The sequence below is a fragment of the Canis aureus genome, chromosome 16 (assembly GCF_053574225.1).
Source record: "Canis aureus isolate CA01 chromosome 16, VMU_Caureus_v.1.0, whole genome shotgun sequence".
In the NCBI taxonomy this organism is placed as follows: Eukaryota; Metazoa; Chordata; class Mammalia; order Carnivora; family Canidae; genus Canis; species Canis aureus.
Window position 1 is genome coordinate 9,552,155 of NC_135626.1, and position 25,117 is coordinate 9,577,271.

At 50.0% G+C, this 25,117-nt stretch overlaps 1 protein-coding gene across 7 annotated transcripts in view; it reads right to left on the minus strand.

The window, feature by feature from the left end:
- The window catches only part of AK8 (adenylate kinase 8), a 127,760-nt gene that overhangs the window by 50,381 nt on the left and 52,262 nt on the right, over positions 1–25,117 (minus strand). For all 7 annotated transcript variants that reach the window (XM_077851216.1, XM_077851217.1, XM_077851215.1 and 4 more), the window contains one exon: positions 18,848–18,937. In XM_077851216.1, the coding sequence (XP_077707342.1) occupies positions 18,848–18,937 (90 nt within the window). The remainder of the gene's footprint in view (positions 1–18,847; positions 18,938–25,117) is intronic.

Below are 25,117 nucleotides of genomic sequence, written 5' to 3' on the forward strand. Positions count from 1 at the left end.
GGCCATGACACACTTCTTACTCCCTTTGTCACCAAAGGACCATAAACCTTATTCTGAGTGATTTGCATTTCCCTGAATTTGTTCTTTCTAACATCTTTCAGCCTTTTTTTTCACCAGTCTCGAGGAAAGAGCAGATAAGGCTTTTGCTGTAATAAGAATATCTGGCTATATAACATGAGCGAGAAGTTGATGCAGCTAATCCCATCTCTCCCCCTGCTTACACCTGCTGTGGCTCCCCAGTGCTGGGAGGATAAGAGTGGTCACTTCCCCCATGGCCAGCAGTCCCTGCAGTCTCGGACTCCTGGATCTCTCTCAGGTGACTCTCCCCCAGGTCCTCACCTCCCTTTTGTGTCTGCCAGTCCCTCCATCCAGGACATTCCTCCCCCACACCCGGCCTGGGGCAAGCCTTTGGACTCAGCCTTCAGGCCCAGTGGAATGTCTCCCTGAGGACTGCACCCAGCCTGTGTTAGCACCTGTACCTCTCCTTTGCTTGCTACCCTTGTAGCTGGCTAAGTCTTTGTGTGATGTCTGCCTCTTCCAAAAGACAGTGGGTTCCATGAGGGAAAAGACAATGTCCAACCTCATTTCCCCCCTGGATTAAGCATGAAATAGATGCAGAATAAACACACAGGAGGCTTCCCTTTTCAAAAGCTTCACTGCAACTAACCAAACATGTTAAAAACAACTTGCCCAGACTCTGGGGACCCCAGGTGGTGGAGAGAACACAGGTTTGAGGGGCACACAAATCTAGGGTCTGGGGCCTGCCCTCACATGACTGACCTCAGCTGGTCACCCAACCTCCCCAACCAAGTGTCAGATTCCTCATCTGTCGGAAGAGCAAACAGGATCTGTCATCATGGGGTTAGTGGCACACATGGCTTTCCAGGCACGTGTTAGACACTTGAAGATGGTGGAGGCTGGTACCTTTCAGTTCAGGAGATGTATGTTGGAAAATAATAGGAATATTTCCATGTTTTCCCATGGTCAGGGTGTTCTGAGAACAGACTGCTGGCTCCTGGGATATAGGATGACTGACTTCAGGCCTTGAGAGTTAAAGATAGAGACTGCGCAGAGACTTAGGGACCTGTCTCGAGACCTTTGTTCATATTCGCAGGGTTGCAAACCTAGGGCCAGCTGCCCTCCATAAGCCCCAAAAGTCATAATTTCAGGGTTTGTCCCCTGTGCTACAGATCCCTGTATCTGTACACAGGGTATGTCGGCTCTCACAACATCACCCATGAAGATCTGCGGTGTGGGGAGCTAGCATTCAGATTATGGTATGAATAAATAACAGGCCTGTTCTTTGTTCCAGAACCCTATTTCTTGTTACAGGATAAATAAATATAGATTAAAAACAAAATAGGTTAAGAATCTGCCATATTGCTTTCTAATCCCAGTCTACCCTTAACAATTTATGGATATTTTCACCTAAATCAGAAACTAATACAGAAATAAACCCTTCCTAGTGATCTGTCCAATGGATAGTTATGGAGCATCCATGCTATGCCAGGCACTGTGTCGGGCATGGTAATATGTGGCAAGCAAGAAGCCAAGGCCCTGTCCCCCTGAAGTTGACATTTTAGCAAGGGGCAAAGACAATGCACAGATAAACAACCATTGCAGGGAGTCATAAGTACTGTAAAGAAAATAAACCAAGTGATGGGAGGCTGCTGGTGTGACCGGCTCTAGGACAGCCTCTGAGGAAGTCCCATCTGGATGAGATCTGAATCGTAAGTCCAGCTGTGTGAAGACCCAGGGAGGGGTTTCTAGGCAGAGAGGGTGGTGAGGGCCCAGGCCCTGAGGCTAGAATGATCTGGGCACATTCAAGGTTCAGAGAAAGGGCCCCTGTGACTGGAGCAGAGAGGTCTGCAGGAAGTGAGGGCGGACAGGCCCAGCCAGGTCTGCAGGAAGGAAAGGGGGTGGGATTTGGGCCACACACAGGCCAGGCCACCTTGGGAATCATCATGTGTTGGCCCTTCAGTGCATATTTATTGAATGAACACATGGGGGTTAATCTCAGGATGCTGCATTTGGCCACATCTGCACATGGAAAGCTCATTTTGTGATATCAGCCAGTGGAGTCCCCATTTGGGGTCCCGAGGTCCCAAGGATGTGGCTAAACAACAGTACGACTTTCTAAGTGGTCACTGCAGGCTCCTAAGGGCAAAAATGGACCCCCTGTAAGATCTGCAAAGAGCTTGGGCTGAGGACCCTGAATCAAAGTCACCAGCTAATAGCCAACTTTTTAAATTTCTAGAAAGGAAACATCTGTTGCTGAGCCCCCGCACACAGAGCCCTTAAAGTTTGTGGGAATCTGATTCAGCAATGCCCTGTCAGAGAGAGGCCAGCTGTGGTAAGAGGGGGCCTTAGCTTCCCTCTCCTGGTCCCAGTTCTGCCCCAATCCCCTCTGATACTCTGAACCTCAGTCTCTCTGCAAACTGGGAAGGTGGGTGAGCTGTGCCTTGAGCAGGCGTCGAGGAGAGGGGGCTACAGGAGGATTTGTGATACAGCTGCATTCCTTAAATTTATTCTAAGCAGTTCTTAGAATAAAACTCAGAAAACTCACCACTTCATTCCCCTGGATTCCTTTCTCAGGGCAAGTGTGAGCTGAGAGCCCAGTGGTTCAGCAGACTCTGCTTGGCAGCAATGGGACCTCCTTGAACCTCGGTGTCCTCCTCTGTAACACCTGCCTCACTGGCTATTGTGGGGCCAGTAGAGGACTCACTGAAGATGCCAGATCCATTAGAGGTCTTCCAAAGGGCCGGGTAGGTATTCCTAGTCCTCTCCCAAAGTTTATTCAGATTTCCCATCAGATCACTAGGATGAAGCCACTGGCAAGAATATGTGACCCTTGAATTTCACACTTTTCAGATTAAATTTCAGAAATTCAACACCTGAGCTCCAATCAGACTTTAGGAGAGTGCTGTAGGTTTGAAATGGGCTTGCCAGTGGAGAAGGAGCTCCCCTACGTAAGGACCAGTGACACCCTGGGTGCATTAAGGCCTCTGTTGTGTGGGAGTGAGGGCTGGATTGGGCCAATATTTGTCTCTCTGACAGTCCCTATGGTAAAGCAAGCTGCGCCCTAGGGAGGCCTGAGCTGCTAACCTGCAGCCTTCTTCAGGCAACAGAGGGCTGCTCATGAGGCTCAAAGCCCTGGGGATTCGCATAGGGAAGGCCCTGGAAGGTCATCCCCTTGACCTCCCTCATTTCAAAGGTGAAAAACCAAGGCCCCGAGAGGTTGTGGCTTAAGTGACCTTCACTGGAGTGAAACATGACTTGAGGGAAGAACGGAAGACCAGATGAAAACACAAAGAGACTTTCTCTAGGGGGTCAAGGGGGGATAAATTTACAAAGATTTCTAGAGAGAATTTCCCAATTTCCCATTACAAGTTAAAATGTAGGGGAACCTGGGAGTTGAGGGTCTGACTCTTGATTTCAGCTCAGGTCATGATCTCAGGGTTGTGGGATCGAGCCCCAAGTTGGGGTTCGTGCTCAGCACAGAGTCTGTTTGGGATTCTCTCTCCCTCGCCCCTCCCCACCTCACATTCTCTCTAAATAAGTAAATAAGTAAATAAAATCTTTTTTAAAAATTTAAGAACAAGTTAAAATGTTCATGCCTTTCAACCCAGCAATCTCGTTTTTAAGAACTCATACCTCAGCTATAATAGCACAGACAGGAAGCGACGTGTGCACGAAGATGTCCATCTTGGTGCCGCTTCCGGTGTTGACAATCAGAAACACTGTATGTACAATGTCTGTCAGCTGAAGACAGGCTCAATAAAGGATGGTACGTCTACGTGATGAGATACGATGCACCTTTCAACAAACCATTTCTACTCATACTAACTTGGAAAGAAGCCTCTGACTTCTGATCAGGGGAAAAAGCAGGTCAACAAACGGCGTGTATGATATGGTCTAATTCAAATACACAGACACGTATACCCACGGCATACACACACCCACATGTACACACACTCCATGCACACGAGCCAGTGGAGAGGCCCCTCTTACACCGTATGAATCAGACCCGAGCCCTCGCAGAGCTCCGGGCCCTGGAGTCGAGAGAGGCAGGGACCAGTTGGAAAGGCAGGAGGACTACAGAGAAGCAGAAGTGCTAAGGGCTGCAAGGAGGGGGAGACGCATTTTGGTGAAGAAGGTGGAATGCACACTGATTCGGACTTTGGGCCTAAACCAAAACGAGTGCCTCTTTTCAGGAGTCAGGGAAACACAGACCCTCAGATCAGCACTTCTCAGGAGGGCTCACCATAATTTCGAACCGCTAATTCTTTGTTCCTGTTAATCTGCTGTTGCCTATGTCCCCAGCTTCACGCCACCCCCTGAGAATAGGGACCCCAGGAAAGTCAGGCACATGGCAAGCATTTAATAAACACTCGAATGAATAAATGATGGATGATGAATGCATGAGTGAGTGAGTAGTACCACTTCTAAAACCAGAAGGCAAAAAATAAATAATAAATAAAAAAAAAAAAAACAAAAAAAACAAAAAACCAGAAGGCTCTTTGCTCCCTTCCATGTTTGTTGCAGAATGAGGGATTGTCCTTCGGCGCACAGAACCAGGTCCCTCGGCAAGGGCAGACCACCAGGCTGGCTCTGAGCGATCCCTTCTGGCTACACCACGACCCACTCGTGGATCAACCCACTCTTGGATCAATCAGGCAGTCCTAAGACTGTGAGCTGATGGCTAGGATGTTTCAAAATAAAATCCTGTGTGTGTTTGTGTCTGTGTGTGTGTGGTGGGCGGCCTCCGGGTGGGTGCAGACACAAGCTTGGGTGGGTTCGAGGGATGGGTCCCTGCAGCTTCCTTTTTCTTTCTTTCTTTCTTTTTTTTTTTTTGTTCTCTATTTTTTACAATGTTTAAAGGCTTCCATTTAAAAAGCAGGGTTTTTTAAAAGAAAATTTTTTTTCAAGATTTTATTTATTCCTTCATGAGAGACACACAGAGAGAGGCAGAGACACAGGCAGAGGGAGAAGCAGGCTGCCTGCAAGGAGCCTGCTGTGGGACTCAATCCCGGGACCCCGGGATCACGATGCTAGGCAAGGGCAGACGCTCAACCGCTCAACCGCTGAGCCACGCAGGGGGCCCAAAAGGAAATTATAAATGCCTACAGGAGGTTGGAATGGCCACTGGAGAGACTGTCAGAAAAAGACAAAGGATGCAATCTCCCCGAAGGCCATCCGTGCCCCCATTAGTGGCTCTCACTCAGGGGGGAACCAGGGCTGCTGGAGGGGGCCTCCCACCCCCGTTACTGCACCAGCTCCCTACAGGGTCTGCCCAGGCTCTGTGCCCAGACCCGCCCTTCTCAAGTAGTCTGGGAAAGTTGCCTGAATCCTCCCTCCCACCCACAAGGCCGGTTCCTCCCCGTCCCTCAATCTGGGTGGAGGAGCTTCTGGAGGGGCTGCAAGGTCCTCTCCCAGCACGGACAGATCGGACAGATCGGCATAACACCAAAGGGTCTCCTCCGCAGAGATGGCAGTGCCCCCCAGCGGGGGCTGGGCAAGGAGGCTGGTGGCGGCTCTGGACACTGCTTCCTGGCCGTGCTGCGGACCGAGCAGCCCTCCAGTCTCCCCTCCGCTGGACAGGGCTGGGGTGAGGGGGGCAGCCGCTGCTCTGCCTCCAGTGCCTTTCCCGGGCCCACCCCTGAGCCCCCCTCCCCCCCCCGCCCCAGCACCGGGGCTTCTGCTCTGCACCTTTGTTTAGCTACTGCCTTTCTTTTCCTGAAGGCTATCGACTCATTTTCCCAAACCCACAAGGTCTGACCAGCCAGTTCAGCAAAAATGTAGCTTTTCGGAACAGATCTCGCTGGATGTGTTCTGCTGAAAGTTTAAAGTCTCCTTGATAATGCTGTCCATTTACCCTTTATCCTCCTCTCAGATAGAGATTTTCAGCGCAGTCTAAAGTCTTTCTCCACTGAGTCAGGTGCCTCAGGCTTGATTTCTGGGCTTGACAGTTAACATCTTACCCTGCCTGTAAGCTACTGCCGAGGGCTACCTCTCCAGAATGTCCTGTCAACCCTAAATTTAGCAAAGTGCAAGATATGAATATCCCATTATTTCATAAGGCCACACCACATGGTTTCAGGGTGTTTTTTTTTTTTTTTTTTCTGAAAATCTTCCATAAAAGATGGCAGTTTCACACTGACCTCGAGGTTATTAAAATCTCAATCCATTTATTCCCTGCTGGCTGGGTGTGCTTGGCACAGGGGTTCATGGGGAGCCATGGTCACAGGTGAGAGGCTCCCTGGCCCCATAAGGATCCTCCTGGGTCCCCCATCACTCTACCCAGGACTCCAGGCCCACCCACTGTCTTGAAAGGAAGGCATTGCTGTTAAAAACCCAGCTCAGGTCAAGCTCCTTCGTGCACATCAATCCTAACAGGAGAAAGAGGCAATCGAGAGGGGCCCCCATGAGATGCCCGGACAGACAGACCAGCCAGATTTTCCTCCCCCGGCTATGAGCCCGATGTGTCATCTCAGTCAAGTCCAGCTCAGAGAGCTGCAGAGTGGGAGGCCAGGGGGAGAGCACCTGGGCCAGCTGAGGATTTTCCTGGGCAAGCTGGAGCTGAGGGGCAGAAGGGATGGGCTCCAGGCCCCACTGGAGCCCTCCTGCTGCACCACACTGCCGCCTGCTGTCCGCGTCCTTGCATTCCTGCACTCGCTGGCCGGTTAGCGCCCAGACTTGGGACTCAGCTGGGAGGGGCGACAGGAGGGGGCTAGGGCTACTGGAACTGGCCCCAGGATGCCAGGACAGGAAGTGGAGAAAAGGAACCGGCTCCCTCAGTCAGGGCTTATAAGGTAAAAGAGACCGCAGACTGATGGATATGCCCAGAATAAGCTGATTACCCTCCTCCCGCCAGGGCCGATCAGAAACAGCTGGGTGCCTCATCACACCCCCTACACACTGCAGGTGCATAGCCTTCTACCCACGCTCAGAAACCCACTTCTGTCTACCACACACTTCCCTACACGCATCCTACACACGTACACCTGCATAGACATGCTATGCACACACTCAGACCCACGCACTCGCCTTCAACACTCGGACACACCCACCACACAATCACCTACAACACCCCTACACAGCCCACACCCGTACAACACCCCAAACCCTTTACTATATACACACATTGCACACCCACTAATGCACATTTACACACACACCTATATGTACCCCCAAGCACCCTGCACCCACCTGCATGCACAACACCTCCACCCTGTACCCCACACCTATCCACATGTGGTATGTTACATACCACCAACCCTCGCCTATATGCACACCCCACGACTACCCCATGGCTTCTTCCCTCTTCAAGCCCGCCTTGAAATCGAGGTAAAGGTGACATCCAGCTGTCTGGCAGTTTTGTGGAAGACTCAGAATGTGCTTCTCTTCCCCCTTCCAGACATCCCAACACAGTGCCTGGTCCTGCCAGCTACCAAAGGGGGCCGGTGGGGGGAGTCTTGGAAGGGAACAGGACTGTGAAGGAGAAAGGGCTGCTTTGTTTCTATTTTTCATTTCCATCTTATAGGGAGATTTGAAAGAAAAGGGGCTCCCACCCCCCCACATGCATTTCTTGGCCCAGGACATAGCTGAGGCCCCTGTAGGGCCTCAAATTACTACCACTGTAATTCAGCAAAACCTAAACTCCTACCACTTCCAGGAGACTGTTACTACCACCACTACTACCCCGCCTTGGTACTGCTTCCTGGTGGCCGAGGCTTGCAAGCCCCCCTCACTGCCGCCACTGCCTCACCGGAAATCACCAGCATCGGAGAAGGACTCGCATCGCCAACCCCGCCTGGGGGGGGAGGGGGGGCCTAGGTGTTCCACCAGTGATGCCGGTTGTTTGTTATTTACTGCCACCTGCTGGCCAGTCGTGGACACTGCGCCCCAAGTGAGCACTTCAAATGATAAACAGGACCTTTCTGAACCGTGTGTGGGAGATAAGGAGGAGAAACTAGATGCTTCCATTTGATCACACCCTGCAAGTCGTCAGCGGGGAGTAGGCCCACTGGGTAGTTTGCCTCCTTGGTAAACTCAAGTCATTTGCTCCAGACAAGCTCCTGTCTTGGTAGGCACAGGATGGAACAGGCACCTAAGACTTTAGGTTCCCAAAGTCCATATCCTAACATCCATACTGCTTAACAACAGCATTTAAAGTTGCTTGGCAGACAGTGATGCCAGGAAATAACAATTTTTTTAATATTGGATTTTTTTTCAAGTCCGGAGAAGTACATTAGCCCTGGGGCTCTTACCAATTAGGAGGATATTGCTCACTGCTCATCCCTCGAAGGACAGCTGCCTCCTTTCTGTCACTCTCTTCTCTGCCTGTCTACTTGGGCAAAAAGCAAAGGCAAGATGGGGGTGTCCATGCCCCACACGCGCAGCACGGCAGAGAGGCCCAGCCTCCCACAGTGCATACTGTTTGTCTACTGGTTTTAGATGAGAAAAAAAGACCATTTTAAAAATAGACATTCCTCTATAAATAAATGGTGCTTCACTTAGCAAATTAATAGGACTTTTAGAAAATGCTCACTTAGGCACACTGTGGATAACAATTTGATAGTTTGTTATTCTGATCTTAAAACACACTTATGTCTGTCAGTGGAACATGCAAGTACCCGGGAGGACAAGGGGAAGCAGCCGGTCTACATGTGGACCGGGCTGTCTTAAAAGTGCAATGCACACTGCAGATGAAGAGCTTAAGGAACATGGTTTTCTTCCACTTTAATGGAGCCGGGGCTCAGAACCAGCTCTTTCCCCTACATCTCATGGGTAGCGAGAACACTATTAGCCATGTGATCTGTGAGAGCAAACTCTGCAGCTACGAAGAAACCGGGAGACACTCATGAGCCCATTTCTCTGGGATGGCAAAGATATGGTGGCACGTTAACTAACAAGCATGTGAGCCTCGCTCTGTCCTAAGCATATATTTGTTCGATTACAAGTACTAATTCCTGTGATCTCCTGATAGCCCCATTTCACAGATCAGCAAACTGAAGCAAAAGAGACATAGTAATTTGCCCAAGGCCACACAGCTAATAGCTGAAGGAGCCCAGATTCAAGGCCAGGCAATCTAGCTCTGGGGGCCACTTGCTTGGTCTCTGTGCCCTCCACCTGTCCTTCAGAGGAAGGAGCCGCATGGATTCTGCGCCCCGCTCTGCATTTGTCTCTCAGTGAGCCCTTGGGTGAGTTGCTTTACCTCCCCACTGGGGTTTCTTCCTCTTTAAACAGAATTGGACTCTCAGGTCTCTGAGCTATCTGTAAGCCCCTATGTGGCATGTGAAGTCATGCTGCTGCCCAGCTCCTGAGGATCTAGAAGGCTGCCTATCTGCTGCACACAGTCCCAGGAGACAGCCAATCCTGACAAACTGCAACACTCAACCTAACCTCCCCTGGTGTAGCAGACTAGGGATACTCCTCCCGCCAACAGGTAGGCTCTTAATGCTCTTCTCTTGAACTTGGGCTGGTCTTATTGACTAGCCTGATGAACAGAATCAGGTGGAAGCTCATTCTGAGACCTCTAGACCTGAGTCATAAGAAGCCCCATAGCTTACCCCACCCTCCCCCCCAACCGTGGACTCTCTGGGATGCTTGTTCTAGAAGCCAGTCATCACTTAAGAGGGCTAACACCAACCCAAGGCTGCCATGCCGTGAGGAAGCCCAAGCTAGCTGTGTGAAGAGGCTGCATGGAGACAGATGCTGACCAGCCGCAGCTGCTCTGAGGGTCCCACTGCAGACGCCAGGCATGGGACTGCGGAATCTGTCTTGGACATACCAGCCTTAGCAGATGCAGGGAGAAGAACCAAGGAACCAGGCTGACACCAGAATTGAGAACCAACTGCCGTGCTCAAATGAGCCAGCCTAGTTGGCCCCAGCCATTTCATGTCAGCACCAAGTGGAGTCGATCCTCTCTGCCATGCGTGCCCTGCCTGAAATCTTCATCCATGAAATCAAAAGCAGAATAAAGGAGTCATGCCATTGAATTGTCAGGCAGCTGCCAAGAGATAACTAGAGTACCAGAGGGGCAAACTGGGCCTTTGCCAGCTCCTGGTTATGGAACCAGGCACCCAAGGCGGTTCAGTAGTCACAGGAAAACAATATCCACATAATAAAACATACGTGTGTAGCCCATGGAGCTTGCTCCTACTACCATTGCTTCTAGTACAGTGGCGATGACAACTACTATCACTACTGATACTAATATTAATTAGCTATTATTAGTAAGTATCCAACATAGATACAATTTCCTTGTATCTAGCTAACCAACCCATGGCTTTGATACTGTGGCAAGCTCACCCTACTGATGAGGGCACCATAGCTCTGAGTGGCTTGCCCAAGGTCATGCAGCTGGGAGGTAGCAGAGTCTGAACTGGAATCAAGTGGTGTGAGTCCAGGGCCTGAACCCATGGCTGCTCACCTGACTGTCTAGAGGTGACCATGGCTGAGCACCAAACTGGAAGCTGGTCAGGCCTTCTGTCACCTATTCTCCATTTTGTTCCTCCAAATTAGCGGGTTTTCACCTAAATGGAAAAGCCAGCAGAGAAGCTTCTGGGCCCCAGGTGCCCCAGGGCGGGTCTGCCTGGTATTGCCACACCATGCTGTCTGGGGCCAATTACTATGTGCTCCCTCATTCACTCGTTCATTGAAGAACATTAGCTGAGCTCCTACTAGGAGCCATGCATTCATTCATTCATCCATTCATAAGTGTTAGCTGAACTCTTACTACAAGGCATTCATTCATTCATTCATTCATTCATTCATTCATTCATTCATTCATAAATATTAGCTGAGATGGGAACTGAGGAGCAGACCACTGGTTGGGCAGATAGAGCCTGAGGAGAAATATGCAGCGTGAGGTGCTGGGGGGATAGACACAGGTAGGGAGAGGTCCCAGGTGAGGTCCATCTTACCTCCCTGTAACCCATACATGACCAGAAGGCAGGGGCAAGAGATAAGAGTTCTCATAGTCAGGGTCAAAGGGGATCAATCAGATATGTACATTCAAGGTCTGAGGTGGGAAGTAAGGAGGAAGAAGGTGTCTCTCTCCTCCCCTGTTGCCCCCCGCCCCCAGGGCCTCCCAGGAAAGCAGGTGGGGGCGGACACTTTCCATTATACTCCATACTCTTCCATCACCTCTCATCTCCCACCCCTCTCCCCCTGCCCCACCAATCCCCTCTCTACCCATGCCTGCTTCCACCCACCACTCTTCCGCCCCTTTCTCAGCACAGCACCTAGACAGGTGCAAGGCTGAAGGTGTGGGCCTGGCGCTTCCCTCATCTATCACAGCAGTGCCAAGCTCCCTGCGGGGATGCCTCAGCCAGCCTTCTGGCTGACAAACTGCAGCAAGTCTCATGTCCCTGATCTGTTTCGGGGGTGTGGTGACTGTCCAGAGTGTAGGACCCACAGAAGGTCATTAGGGCAGCCTCCCCCTGGACACTTCAGGCCCCACTCAGCCCGAGGAGAAAGGAGCCAGTGTCAGCTCCCCATTGAGGACATTCTGAGAGGGAAAGGGGCTTCTAGCTGCACCTGCCTCTGGGGTGTGAGCAGCTGCCCAGACGGCTGCACTGGGAGACCTCCTGGCTGGAGAAGACTGGGGCCTCCGGGTCTGGCCTGTCGCAGACAATTTCACAGCTGAGTGGATTGGAAGCCACTGGGGCTGCCCGTGGAGGGGAAACACTTCCAGAAGCTCTAGTCGGAGTGAGAAGGACACCATGCACCTCTGGACTCACCTTAGACTTCGCAGAAACGTTTGGACTGTTTCATTGCCCTTTGTAATCTAGATGCTGGCACATAGCAAGCACTGGATGAACACTCAGCCCAGCAAAAACATCTGTGGCTGTCCCTCTTTGGTGCCACAGCTAAGGGGAAGAATGGCACTGGAGATGCCCCATCCTTGGTGGGGAGAGTTTCCGTTGAACGAATGCACAAATAAGTGGAGAGCCCCTTGCTGCCTCAGTTTCTCCACCAGACCCACCATTGAACAAAAAGCTTTTTCAACCTTTAGGTGACAAACCTTTTGATGATGCCCCAGCAATGCACCCATCTGTGATGAAAATCGAGTTTGAAAAAACAAGGAGGCGGACCCTCTGAGGGCACGAACCCATTGATAAACGGGGGCGCTGACCCCCTTTCTGGAACCATCTTCACTAACGGCCTTCTGGCCTCCGAATGCAACCACCACTTTGAGACCTGCTGCTCTGTTGGGCTATCTTGGCCCTGGCTTCCTCTCAGGCTGAAAAAGCCTCCTACCTAGTTTCCATAAGGAAATCTTTGTAGCAGTCCCAGTGGAAAAGTCAAAAGTTTGACTTGAAAAAAGGAGCTACTTCAAAAGCATTGTCAGACCGAGGTGAGGGTTCCTTTAAAATGCATAAATTACAGGGGGCGTCCATTAATCAATCTATAGGAGGCCCCATGCGGGAGCTCTGGGTGGGGGTGCCGCAGGGACACTCGGGGACACATCCAGGGGAGGCGAAGCGCATAAAACACACGCTGAATAAAAGAGTAAATTAATGTGTTTATTACTTACTGCCTGGACTGTGTGCATGCGTGTGTGTGTGTGTGTGTGTGTGTGTGTGTAGAAAAATGAAAGAAAAATGTAGAGTTTTTTCAATAATAAAAAGGGAGTTGCACTGCGGGGCCCCTACAGCTTGTGAAAAATTAAACTCGACGGATTCAAACTGTCCTATTTCCACTTCAAAAGAGATGAGGCACTGAGCTCTTCCCAACTTGTCTTCAAACGCCCAGCACCCTAGAAAGTTTCTTTAAAAAAATAAAGGCTCCTGTTCCCCCAAGCACTGTACCGGTTACTGTACCCACCGTCTCTTCCTCTTCTAATTATACCCCTGTGAGTCTATTAATCAACTGGTAAATTATTTAGAGAGCCGCGCGCTGTCTTGAGCTGGTACAAACACGCCGCGTGCAAAGCCCTGCTGCAGCCGGGCAGAGGTCCCTGGGGTCCCGCCTCCGCCTCCGCTGCAAGGCTGCGTGCAGCTCGCCCAGGCTGCACCGAGCAAAACAAGCAATCCCGTTCCGCTTACCTCCTCAGACGGGAAGATTTACTTTGTCTTTCAACTCAGCAACTCCTTGCAAGTTTTTAACAAAAGAGAAAAGCTGGTCTATTGTCAGATCTTTAGTGTGCATTTAGTGCTGAGAATATTAATTCCCCCTAAAAAGGGCAGCAGTTCGGTGGAGCTCTGATCCCCCGCCCCTGGGAGGCGGGCTCGCCGAAGGCTCTGGAAACACTCATAATCATGCCAATTTGGGGCTGGTTTGGCTGGTGTGTGTTACGAGGGCTGCATTTGCTGTGGCGAGGGCTCATCACCAGAAAGAGTGCAAATGAGCCTCGGATCGCCCCCAAATCTCGCGCCTCTGCTCGGGTTCGGGTTCCATCAGGCCGGAAGGGACCTCCTCCAGACAGCAGCGTTTCGGAAAGAGGAGGGCGTGCAAGAGGGGACAGAAGGAACTCTCGCTAATGATCTGTCTTCCACGTTGCCCTACCGCTGCATCAGCACTGACGATCTTAGGGGAAAGTTATTACACCAATTAAACAGCTGTTTCTCACCTGGAGTCAGTGTGTGCCTGGCGTGTGCACCAGGGAGTTTGGGCCTTCTGGTCATTGAACTACCTTAGCTGCCGGGGGTGCTGGAAGCGCAGGTTGGTGATGAAGGTGACAGGACTTAGGAGCCCACTGTAATTTGGCCAACAGGCGGGCCGGCAGGTGTTGGAAGGCACGGTTCTCTGTGCTTCTCCTGGAAAGCCTCCTAGAGGTGTCTCAAATGCCACTGCTGGGGATGTGCCTGGTCCCCTGATCTGACAATCCCAACACGTTCTGAGGGCCACATGGTCAGATCAAGGCGAACACTTCATGCACTCAGGGCAAAGAGTGACACCAACAAAGACAAGATAGGCCTTTGGCTATTTTTAATACCTTCCCTAGGTAGCTGTTCTTTAGAGAAAGCCCAAGCAATGTTGGAGAAAGGAAACAATTATCAGAGCTGGGATAGAAGGCAGCACTTCTGAACCAAAGAGATGGTTGCATACCACTAATCAGACCCAGGAAGGAGACCTCTGGAAGGAGGTTGTATCTACCGCCACCAGCCTCTAGACCATGAGTTCTGGCTGGAATACCCAAGGGAAGGGATAAGACTAAAGCAGTGCAGACTTCTTGCTGATGGCATGAGTTGAGGCCGGTGAGGAAGGCTGGTTTTCACATTTAAGTGAGAACTGGAGAACCAGACATCCCAATGGGGAAAGACGGAACAAGTGCTTTCCTTGTGACATTCTAGGCCTCCAGAATTAAGAAATCCCACCTGCCACAAGACCCTTTGGTAGGAAGGAAGCCCCAGGGAAGGAGCTGAGCCCCTCATTTGGAGGTGGTGACCACTGTGAGTTGCCGCTGATTTAGGCAGAGTTGAGATCTCGTGGCTCCTTCGCCTGATGTTGGCGAGAAAAAGAACAGCACATGTCGGCATTGTGCGAACTGGATGAGGAATCCATCAGCACCAATCATCTCATTTTAAATGGTATGTAAACAGCTGAGAAATGATTTTTCCAAACACCCAGAATAGTTTTTCCCTGTTTCATACCCATGTAGAAGTGACAGGAGCTTCCTGGCAGCTAAGCCTGCATGATTTAAGGCCCAGCCCCGTGTGTCGTGTACAGCCTGTAATGGAGGTTGCCTGCATAAAGAACACGGTGCACAGAACCCTGGGGAATAAATTTGTTCTGTTCACTGCAGCTAGAGTAAGGATAAGTTTAGGAGGTCAGACCTATATATTTCAAAGTCCGGGACACAGAGTGTGCATCTCCCCAACCCTCTGTCCACAGTGAGGTCGCCAAGAGCCTAGGATCGAGAGATTTAGGACAGGCTGTGACGGGCCCTGGAGCCCTCTGCCCAGTAAATGTGGAAAGATGGGAAAACAACAGTTATTAATTTTGCCACTGATTCCAAAGAAGGAGGTGTTGGCAGCACCTGTGAGGACGGAGGAGAACATAACTGAGCCTGCAGAGGTCACAACTGGGACATAACATCATGAGGCCCCGCGGTGGGTACTAAGAGGATAAGAGGAAGTGGCTCTGTGGGGGGAAAGATGACATCTGGATCTATTCTGCTGCGCTGGCAACAGTGGTGACGGTGACCGTGAGGGTGGCCGAGATGCACCACCATCGCAAAGCTGCCCGTCTCTGGGGCTTGCAGCTCCAAGGTGAGTGGAGAGAGGGCAAGAGCCTGTGATGGCAGGGGTCCCAGTGAGGGCCAGGCTGGAGGGCTGGCAAGCAGGCCAGCAGCCAGGAGCACAGGGCAGAGTCCCCAGTGCGGGAGGTCTGGTCCCCAGAAGGGCCCTGCCCAGTATGAGGGGTTCAGGTGAGGCAGATTTCTACACTGAGGTGGCTATATGGCAGGATGCTCTGGTGGGGACATCTGCCACTTCTGCCCCAGGGTGTTGGGGCCTCTGGGCCCTGACAAGAATCTTCGTCCTTTAGCCAAGCTCCCTGACCCTTCTGGACTTCACGTGTAAAAATATATGCAGGAGAGTGGCCAGGCTCCCCTGTGTTCCCAGGAATGCTACTGGCACTCAGGGCACAGATATTTGAAACTCATCTAGGCTTGTGAAGATCTGACAGGCCTCAACAGGCCCCCAAGAGCAACAGAGGATCATCACTATCGAGTTCTGCTGGAATTCTGCCAATGGGGTGCCTTGCTGCTCTCAGTATGGAGGGGTCACCTTCCAAGCCCAGGGCAGCATCTGGGGGAGGACATCTGCTCCCCTGCCCTTTGCCTCACTCTTCCCCAGAGACGAGAGTCATTGGTTGGGCTGGCCCTTTCCCTCTGGTTCGCATCCTCCAGCTGGCTGGCCCTCGCCCCCAGTAGGGTGGGCTGCCCTGCCCGCTCCTGCTTCTGCTCACTCAGGGCTCCTCCTGGGGAAGGTCTGAGGCTGGTCTCCCCGTCCCCACCATCAGGGTGTGGACACTTAGCAGGAGGAAGTGTCTCTACTGGCTCATCCCCAGGCCTGGACTGGGAAGCCACATCAAGAGGCCCAAGTGTGCCCTCACAGCACTGCCATATGTCCATCCGATGCCCCCAGAGAATTCTGGGTCTGCCTCCCTCTGGGCTCAGCACTCTGGGCTGTGGGGAGGTGACCTGCTCCTGAGGCCCAGGTGGGGGATCTGCCAACCCCAGTGATTCACAGATAAGCAAGGCCGTGGTGGGCTAAGCAAGAGCCTCTGTGCTCAGTCTGACCTTCCCTTCAAAACCGAGTTTGGTTAGCATCATTTACATTTTCTTCCTGTTTCAGCTGGTGGCAAAGTGGGGCCCCCGCCAGACTTGGGTGGCTCTGGTGTTCCTCCTGTGTGGGCCCAGCACTGGGGCTGTCTCAGCAGCTTCCCTACGGCCCATAATGAGACCCTGATAGTGGCTATGAATGTAAATGCACTCTTTGTTATCTCTGCGAGATCGGGATTAGTGAAATGACAGAATTTATTGCTTCTGTTAGGAAGATACAGTAATGGCTGCTGTTGTGTCTTTAATTCTATAGGAAGTACAGAAGCACAGAGCTGCAAAGCCAAGTAAACAACAGGGTGCAGAGGAGACAATGGAGAGCAGAGCCCAGCCTTACAGGGACCCGTGCCCCCCGTCTCCTTTGTAGTCACCAAAAAACCCAAGGCAAAACCCAATCTGCCTCTTGCCCACCACTGGAAAGACCCCAGGGTTTATTACCCCAGCGGTCGGGGAGCGAGGGATCTGAAGGTACTCCAGTGCTGATTGTGGGGACAGAGGAAGGGCATCTGGGAACCAGAGTGGGTGACGAAGCAGACTCTCTCCAGAGCCTCCAGAGGGAGCACAGCCATACCTGGAACCCACAGCTCAGGTCCCGGACCTCTGACCTCCAGAGCTGCCAGGAAACAAATGGCTGTTCTTTGAAACCACTAAGCTTGTTTCAGCAGCAACAGTAAACAAGTCAGTCAGCTGTATGCGGAGAGATGGCGGGGACACAGAGGAGGACACCAGCCAGCACGACAGCTCTCTCTTGACCTGGGCACGACCCACCCTCCCACATCAGGGGTGTTCGCAAGCCTGTGCAGGTATAAGGGGGACCCGATACAGTGTTTTTGAGGGACTGCAAATTTGGAAACCACCTAAATGCTGACTTTTGGTAACCCTTTATTTGGAAAGAAAAGAAAAAGTCAAAAGGACAGAAAAGTTGCAAGAAGCATCAGAGCTCCTTGCCCAAGATCTGCCGATCATGAGTGCAGCCTTATCTGGTGGGTCACGGTCCTTCTCTCCAAACCACCACTTGCTAGTTAGTGGGGAGTTAAACTGCCCTCCAGTCCAGGCAGGGGACTAATTTGCAGCAAAATTTAGAATGGTATAAATCTGTGAACTTATTACATTCACCCACTTACTCCACAAACGTTCTTCAGGATGCTAAGAACGAGCGGCACCCACACCCATGCCTGCAGAGGGGCATTACGGGAGGGAGACTGCTCAGTGAGCTCAGGCACCATGCCGGCCTGCTGCAGGCCCCAAGACTCCCCCACTGCATGCCTGCCGGCCACCGGGTACACACGCCATGTCCTGTCCCCACGGGAACCCTGCGACCTGGGGACTCCCGTCCACATCTCACCACTGAGAGGCCTCGGGCTCTGACCAGGGCTGAGCAGCTCATGGGAGCGGCTCTGAGATCTGAACCAGACAGGGAGGCACCAAAGCTCACCCTGGAGCTTCCTGCTTCCATGGCACTTAATACCCCAGTGATGGAGGAATGAATAGACTCGCGTGTCGCCTTCTACACAGATCACTGTGTCCAAAGGATCTGACCCCACCTCCCCTGAACCTCACCCTGGGGGCCTGGAGCATCTTAAAGGGGGCTTGGGAGAACCAAGCCAGGACATGGTCCCAGGGGGCCTCGGCTGATGGCTCAGGAGCAAGCTGCCTGTTCTCATGTGTGTCCCTCAACTTGCTCCATCCAGAAGATGGAAGGAGAAGATAAGGAGCGCTCTGCCAAGAGGGTGTCCTGGTCAAGGCACGTACCCTCTCTACAGAGGGTGCTTTTGTTCTGGGTTTTCTTCACAAGACACTATCACATCAGACTTAGTGATGTCCAGAGGAGCTATAGCACTTGGTGAGGGAAGGAGGATGTGGGAGTGTGGAATGCACTGCCCCGGGGAGGAAACACCTGGTCCAGAGGAGCTCAGATGTGAACTGGCTGTGCAGCCTCAGCAGCTTGGCCCCTTCTCCGAGCCTCATTTATGGGCTCAGGAAATTGAACTAGAATGATCTCAAAGGCACCCCTCCTGGGGGTTGACAGAGAACACTTTCAGATGGTAGATCACAGAGGGGGCTGGAAAGAAGGTGTGGCCCAGCCTCCCTGCTCAAAACCCCTGAGGACCAATGGCCAGTCATCTCTTATATCTGGAAAGCTGTCTGAACCTCCTGGGTTTGGACTTTGATTAAATCAGAATATTTACCCACAGTATTTTTGTATGCCCAATATGAAGGATGTGGGCAGCTCCATGGCCTCTCATGGCTCTCAATTTAAATGTTATCAGTTATGAAAAGCATATACTCTCGAGAAACAGAAACATGCCAAATCTCCAGGAATAACACCTCCTATCAACACCCCACCCCCTCCCAGCTCAGGACGGGGCTGGAAGCCAAGGGGCCCTGCTGGGGAGCAAATGCAGAGCCTCTGCTGACAGGAAAGCCCCATTTCCATTTCCCAGCCACAGTTTCCAGGCTGAGCCCCACCCCCTGGTGCTTGGTGACCCCCGTATAGAGCCCTCTGCCCCCCTAGCCTGCAAGGCTGTGGCAGTTGAGGACCGTGTGGCCTACCTGCCATCTCCTTCTGAAAATAGGGCTGGATGAGCTCGCCGAATTTTGACTCGCCTGCTACAGCCTCTTTTAACAGTTGCCCACAGTGGACTGGGGGAGAGAGGAACAGAAAGACACCCATTAAATTTTAAACAGAAGGAGGAACCAGAAAAAAAGAAGCGCTAGTGCTGCCTGCTGGAGGGAAAAAAAGGTCACTGAAAAAAATATAAAAGGGTTTTTCTGAGTATGGGTGTGTGTCCAAGTGAAAGCAAATATCAAAAAGGACCTGGGGAATAGAAAAGAAGCTGAGGAGGAAAGTGCAGAATGAAAAGGAATGCATTTGGTAGAGAATGGATTAAAAATGGACAGTGCAAGGAGGACACTGATGAGATGTGCCACCAGAGGAGCACCTGCAAGGCCTCGCTCAGGCCCAGAACCCCGACAACAGCTCTGGCCAGGGCTGAGGAATGATGCCTGGGGTTGGGGGGGTGGGACAGGGGAGCCGCCTGTTTGCCTGTTGCTTGTGTCCACCCGGTTGTTGCACAGAAGAGGCCGGACGGTTTCACAGTCCTTGCTGTGGCCCAGGCGCTTCCATGGGACACCATCTATGTTTACATGAGGGATGGACATGTTCATAACTAAGGCAGCTTGCTGGGGTTGCCTGGTCAGTAGCTACTAACCCTCTTCAGATGTATGGCCCGTGCAGGCAGGAGCCATTCTATCATGAGCTCCATCGTGTCTCCAGACCCCAGCCATGGCCACCACACAGGTGCTGGTGAGTTAGCAAGCCCTGAACAAATCCAAGCCACACTGTCCTTGGCTATGAGCCCCTAGGAGCCTAAGATGGAAGGTTTGGCTATGTTTTCATGAGGGATTAACTACACAGTCTTGCTAGTCTTCACTTTAAGACCAAGGGGTTTTCTTCATATATTAAAGAAACCAAAAACCACTCCTAAAAGTAAGTGGAGGGATCCCTGGGTGGCGCAGCGGTTTGGCGCCTGCCTCTGGCCCAGGGCGCGATCCTGGAGACCCAGGATCGAATCCCATGTCGGGCTCCCGGTGCATGGAGCCTGCTTCTCCCTCTGCCTGTGTCTCTGCCTCTCTCTCTCTCTCTGTGTGACTATCATAAAAAAAAAAAAAAAAAATCTAAAAGTAAGTGGAAAAGGTAAATGTTTAAGACAATAACCATCACCAAAGACTTATCCCTCAGGGACGTTGTGCTTCACTCACTGTTTGAAGGACAGCAGTGATCATAGCAGTGCAACTCACTAAGGGAACATCGGTGATGATGAAAGCTGATAGTGACGAGATCTTTCCACATGCCTACCACCGTGCTCAGTGTGCAAAGAGGTGGAGCACCTGTCCCAGGTCACAGAACAACGAAGTGGCCAATCTGGGATTCAAACCCAGGTCTGTGTGACATCAAACCCACACTTAGCTTCCAGCTCTGGACAGGAAGGAGCAAGAGATGTTATATGTATCTTCTGTCATAAAAACCCATAAAACTGACCAAAATATGTGAAACAACTCTCTTCAGGCATTGGAACACTGACAGCACTGGGCTGTGACCCTTGAGAGTAGAGAGGCACCCAAAGTGCCTTATAGATTTCCATCTATAAGCACTTTTCCAACCACAGCACAGCACAGGATAAGGAGAGCCAAACTCAGGAAACAAAGACTGGATTGAGAGCTGGTATTTGGGGAACAAGGTGATGGAGAGAAGGGAGTTGTGCAGAGAAGTGGTTTCAGAAATCCTCATGGGGACTCCCTGGGGTCTTTGGTCAATGCAAAGCTGTGCACATGCACATGGTGGGTGAGATCCCCTTCCCCCAGGCCTGGCAGAGATAAAGCTACCAGGAAACTGTGAGCTAAGGGAGAGGCACACAGTGCAGGGAGACACTGGCACTCTGACAGCCAGAGTGAGAGGTGGTGCCAGGTGCCCAGTCAGCAGAGACTCTGGGTATGCGGGCACATAAACCTGAGAGAGGACATATACTCTGGTCCCACCTAAATAAACACTAAAAGTCAGGCTCCCTGCATCAAGCTGATCTTGCAGCAAAGTAACTGCCTGTTAGACCTCAACTCTTAACTCAGTATTCTTAAAGCAGAACCACACAATCCAGATTCCCAGCCATGTGAGATCCACAATGTCTAGTATATAATAAAAAACTACTTGAGATGCAAAAATCAATCAATCACCCAATCAATCAGGAAAGTGTGACTCCTATAAAGAGAGAAAACAGGCTACAGAATCAGATCAAGAGATGATATGGATGTCAGAGCAAGTACGTGAGAATAATACAACAGCTATTATAAATATATTTAAAACTGTTAAAGAAAAGATAGTCAAAATGAGTGAACAGTTGGGGAATCTCAGCAGAGAAATGGGAACCAGATGCAAATTCTAGAACTGGAAAATATACTATCTTAAATGGAAAACATCATTGGATAGGCTGCAATCTGTGAATCTGGAGACAAGAAAACAGTACAGAGAAAGTATCCAAACTGAAACAAAGAGAAGGTAAAGGGAGTCCTGGAAAGAAAGAATAGACCCTTAGTGACTTGATGGACAGTATTGGCTAATCTCACATATGTGTAATCAGAGTTGCAGAAAGGAGGGAGAAGGAGAAGGAAGGAAAGAGGGAGAGAGAAGTGGGGAGAGAGGGAGAGAGGGAGGGAGGGAGAGGGAGGAGGGGAGGAAGCGGGAGGAGGGATGGAGAGAGGTGGGGGAGGAGGGACAGAGAGGCAGAAAAAATATTTGAGGAAATAATGGCAAGAGAATTTCAAAAACTGAAGAAAAACATTTCAAAACGTGATGAAAAATATCAATACACAGATCCGAGAATCTCTGAGACCCAAGCAGAATAAACACAAAGTAAACCCCACCTTGATACAACTTCAGAGTTAAATTTCTGAAAACTAAAGCCAAAGAGAAAATATTGAAAGCAGCTGGGTGGGGGAGATGCTTTATATGTAGGGGAACAAGGATAAAAATAATCTCTGAATTCTCATCAGAAGCAACGCAAGCTGTAAGACAATGGGATGACATGTTTAAAGTGCTACGAGGAAAACACCTGTCAACATAGATTTTTATGTGCAGCAGAAGCGTCCTTCAAGAATGGAGGTGGAATAAAGACATTTTCAGACAGATGAAAGCAGAATTTGTTGCCATCAGACCTGCACAACAAGAAATGTTAAAGGAAGTTCTTTAAGCAGAAAGAGTACGGTACAGATGGAAATGTAGATCCAAACAAACAAGTGTTGATGTGTGTGGGTACATAACAGAGCCTTTCCCCTGCACTTCACTTAAAAAACCAAATGACTGGGACACCTGGGTGGCTCAGCGGTTGAGCAGTTGAGTGTCTGCCTTCAGCTCAGGGCGTGACCCTGGGTCCCGGGGTTGAGTCCCACATTGGGCTCCCTGTGAGAAGCCTGCTTCTCCTTCTACCCGAGTTGCCTCTCTCTCTGTGTGTCTTTCATGAATAAATAAATAAATAAAATCTTTAAAAAGAACCAAATGACTAAGGCAAAAATAATTACAATATACTGCAGAGTTGATAGCACATAGAGAAATGAAATGTATGAAAAAAAAAGAAATGAAATGTATGACCGAAGATAGCACTTGGGAGAGAGTGAGGGAAATGGAAAGACGCCTGTTGTGGGTCCTCCTGTTACAGTATTAAGTCAGGGCACACTGTGAGAAATAAATGATGCCATATGACCCCTAGAGCAGCTACTAACAGAACAAAGCAGAAAGACACAGCTTAAAAGGCAATGGGGGAAATGAAATGCATTACTAAATGACATTTAGTTAATCCAACAGTTGGCCGGAAAGGAGAAATAAAGACAAGGGGACAGAAGACAAAAAACCAGGATGGTAGGCTTGAAACCTACTAAAAACTACTCAAAATGGAGATGGACTAAAGACTTTCATGAAAAGGCAGAAAATGCCCAGACTGGATTTTAAGAAAGCGAGACCCAATTGTATGTTGGGTACAAGACACATACTTAGGATCTAAGACACAGATCATCTAAAAAGAAAGAGGACAGAATATATCCCATACAGACACCAATCACAGGAGAGCTGGAGGGGCTCCGTTACTATCAGACAAAGTACACTTCCCGGAAGAGTCTTTCTGGAGAGACAGCGGACCATTTCCTAATGAGAAAGGGGTCATTTCATCAAGAAGACACAGCAGTCCTCAGTGTCTGTGCTCCCAGGAACACTGCTTCAAATGACATACAGCAGAGGCTGGCAGAGCAGTAGACTCACCCACAATCAGAGCTGGAGATTTTAATGTCTTGGTAACTGAGATAATAGTAGTGAGAAATCACGAAGGACGCAGAAGATCTGAACAGCATCAAACATTTTACCCTAACTGACATGTGTGTAGCATTATGTCCACCAATGCCAGAATACATGTTCTTTATGCTGAGCCATAAAAAAGTAACAATAAATTTCAAAGGACTGAAATCATATAAGGTATGTTCTCTGAGCACAGTAGAATTAGAAATCAATACTCTTCCCCCAAATCTAGAAAATTCTCAAACAATTTGGAAATTTAGCAGGGTCATGAGATCGAGCCCCGAGTCAGGCTCTGCGCTCAGGGTCGAGTCTGCTTGAGATTCTCTTTCCCTCTGTCCCCCGCCCGGCTTGTGCATGCTCTCTCTCTAATAAATAAATACATCTAAAAAAAAAAAAAAAAAAACAAGAAACCACAAGGCAGATAAGAAAATATTTTGAGCTGAATGATAAAACACAACACATTAAAATTTTGTGAGATGCAGCTAAAGAGGTATTTAGAGGAAAATGTGTAGTGTTCAGGGCTTATATTGGGAAAGGGTGGTTTAACACTCCTGCCTACAACAACCTCACTTCACAATGTCCTATGAAAAAAACAATGTAACCGCCTCCTCTCTCCTAACAGCTCCCAGCACCAAGGCTCTGAACAGTCAGACCTGGAACTATGTTGGATAAGCTCATCTTACCTTGTTCACACCCCCTGCCCCAGCCTAGCCGTGTACCTGGATCCTTATGTTTCTCTCTGATTCTTTCTACACCTTCCCTCTACTGTGTATAGCAGTCACTCAATGGGGATGATTATATGTATTTTTTATTTTAATTTAAAAAAAATTTTTAAGTAATCTCTACACCTAATGTGGGGCTCAAACTCACAACTCTGAGATCAAGAGTCACATGCACTACCAAGTGGGCCAGCCAGCTGCCCCTATGATTATGTTATTTTAATAAAACTTTCATGGTTGTCTCTGGTTAGAAAATTCATGCTCATAGCAAAAAAAAAAATCCAAATTGTATAATATGCCACTGTACAGGGACAGCCAGTTTGATGTGTGGATGTTCCTTCAGATGTTCTCTGAGTGTACATGAACACACTTTTTAAACAAAAATGAGATCATCCCCTGAACACTGTTGAATGACTAGCTCTCTACCTCCTCCCTCATTAAACAAGAGATCACGGACATCGAGTCACTTTGCAGGTCTCTTTTTAATAGCTGCCTCCTCATTTTGAGTAATAATTACATACTAGCACTAATTTGCTCTAGTATACGGGGTTTTCACAGCTTACTTAACTGTGCCTCTTATTAACTGAGTTCGGGTTGCCTCTACTTTCATGATGCACTCTCTTGTTCAGGGTCTGAGTGTCAGTAGAATAAAATCCACAGAGTGAGGGATGCCTGGGCAGTTCAGTTGTTGAGTGTCTGCCTTTGGCTCAGGTTGTGTTCCCAGGATCAAGTCCCGCATCGGGCTCCCTGCAGGAAGCCTGCTTCTCCCTCTGCCTGTGTCTCTGCCTCTCTCTCTCTCATGAATCAATCTATCAATCTTTTATTTTTTTTTAAAGATTTTATTAACTTATTCATGAGAGACACACACACACACACAGAGAGAGAGAGAGAGGTAGAGACTCAGGCAGAGGGAGAAGCAGGCTCCATGCAGGGAGCCTGATGCAGGACTTGATCCCGGGACTCCAGGATCACGCCGTGGGCAGAAGGCAGGTGCCAAACCACTGAGCCACCCAGGGATCCCCTCAATCTTTTAAAAAAAAATCCACAGAGTGACATCCACTGGGCCTGAGGATTTGCAGGGTTCACAGTCAACCAATGGTGCCTTTGTCTTTCAAAAAGTTGTGCCTTTTTATATTCTCACCAATTGTAAACAAATCTTCTAATCAGTCTTGTTGGTGTGAATATTGGGGTGCTTGCTTATTTGGAGCTGTTTTCCCACAACTGAATGATGCATAAATGGGGAGATGAGAGCCAAACCAGGGAGTG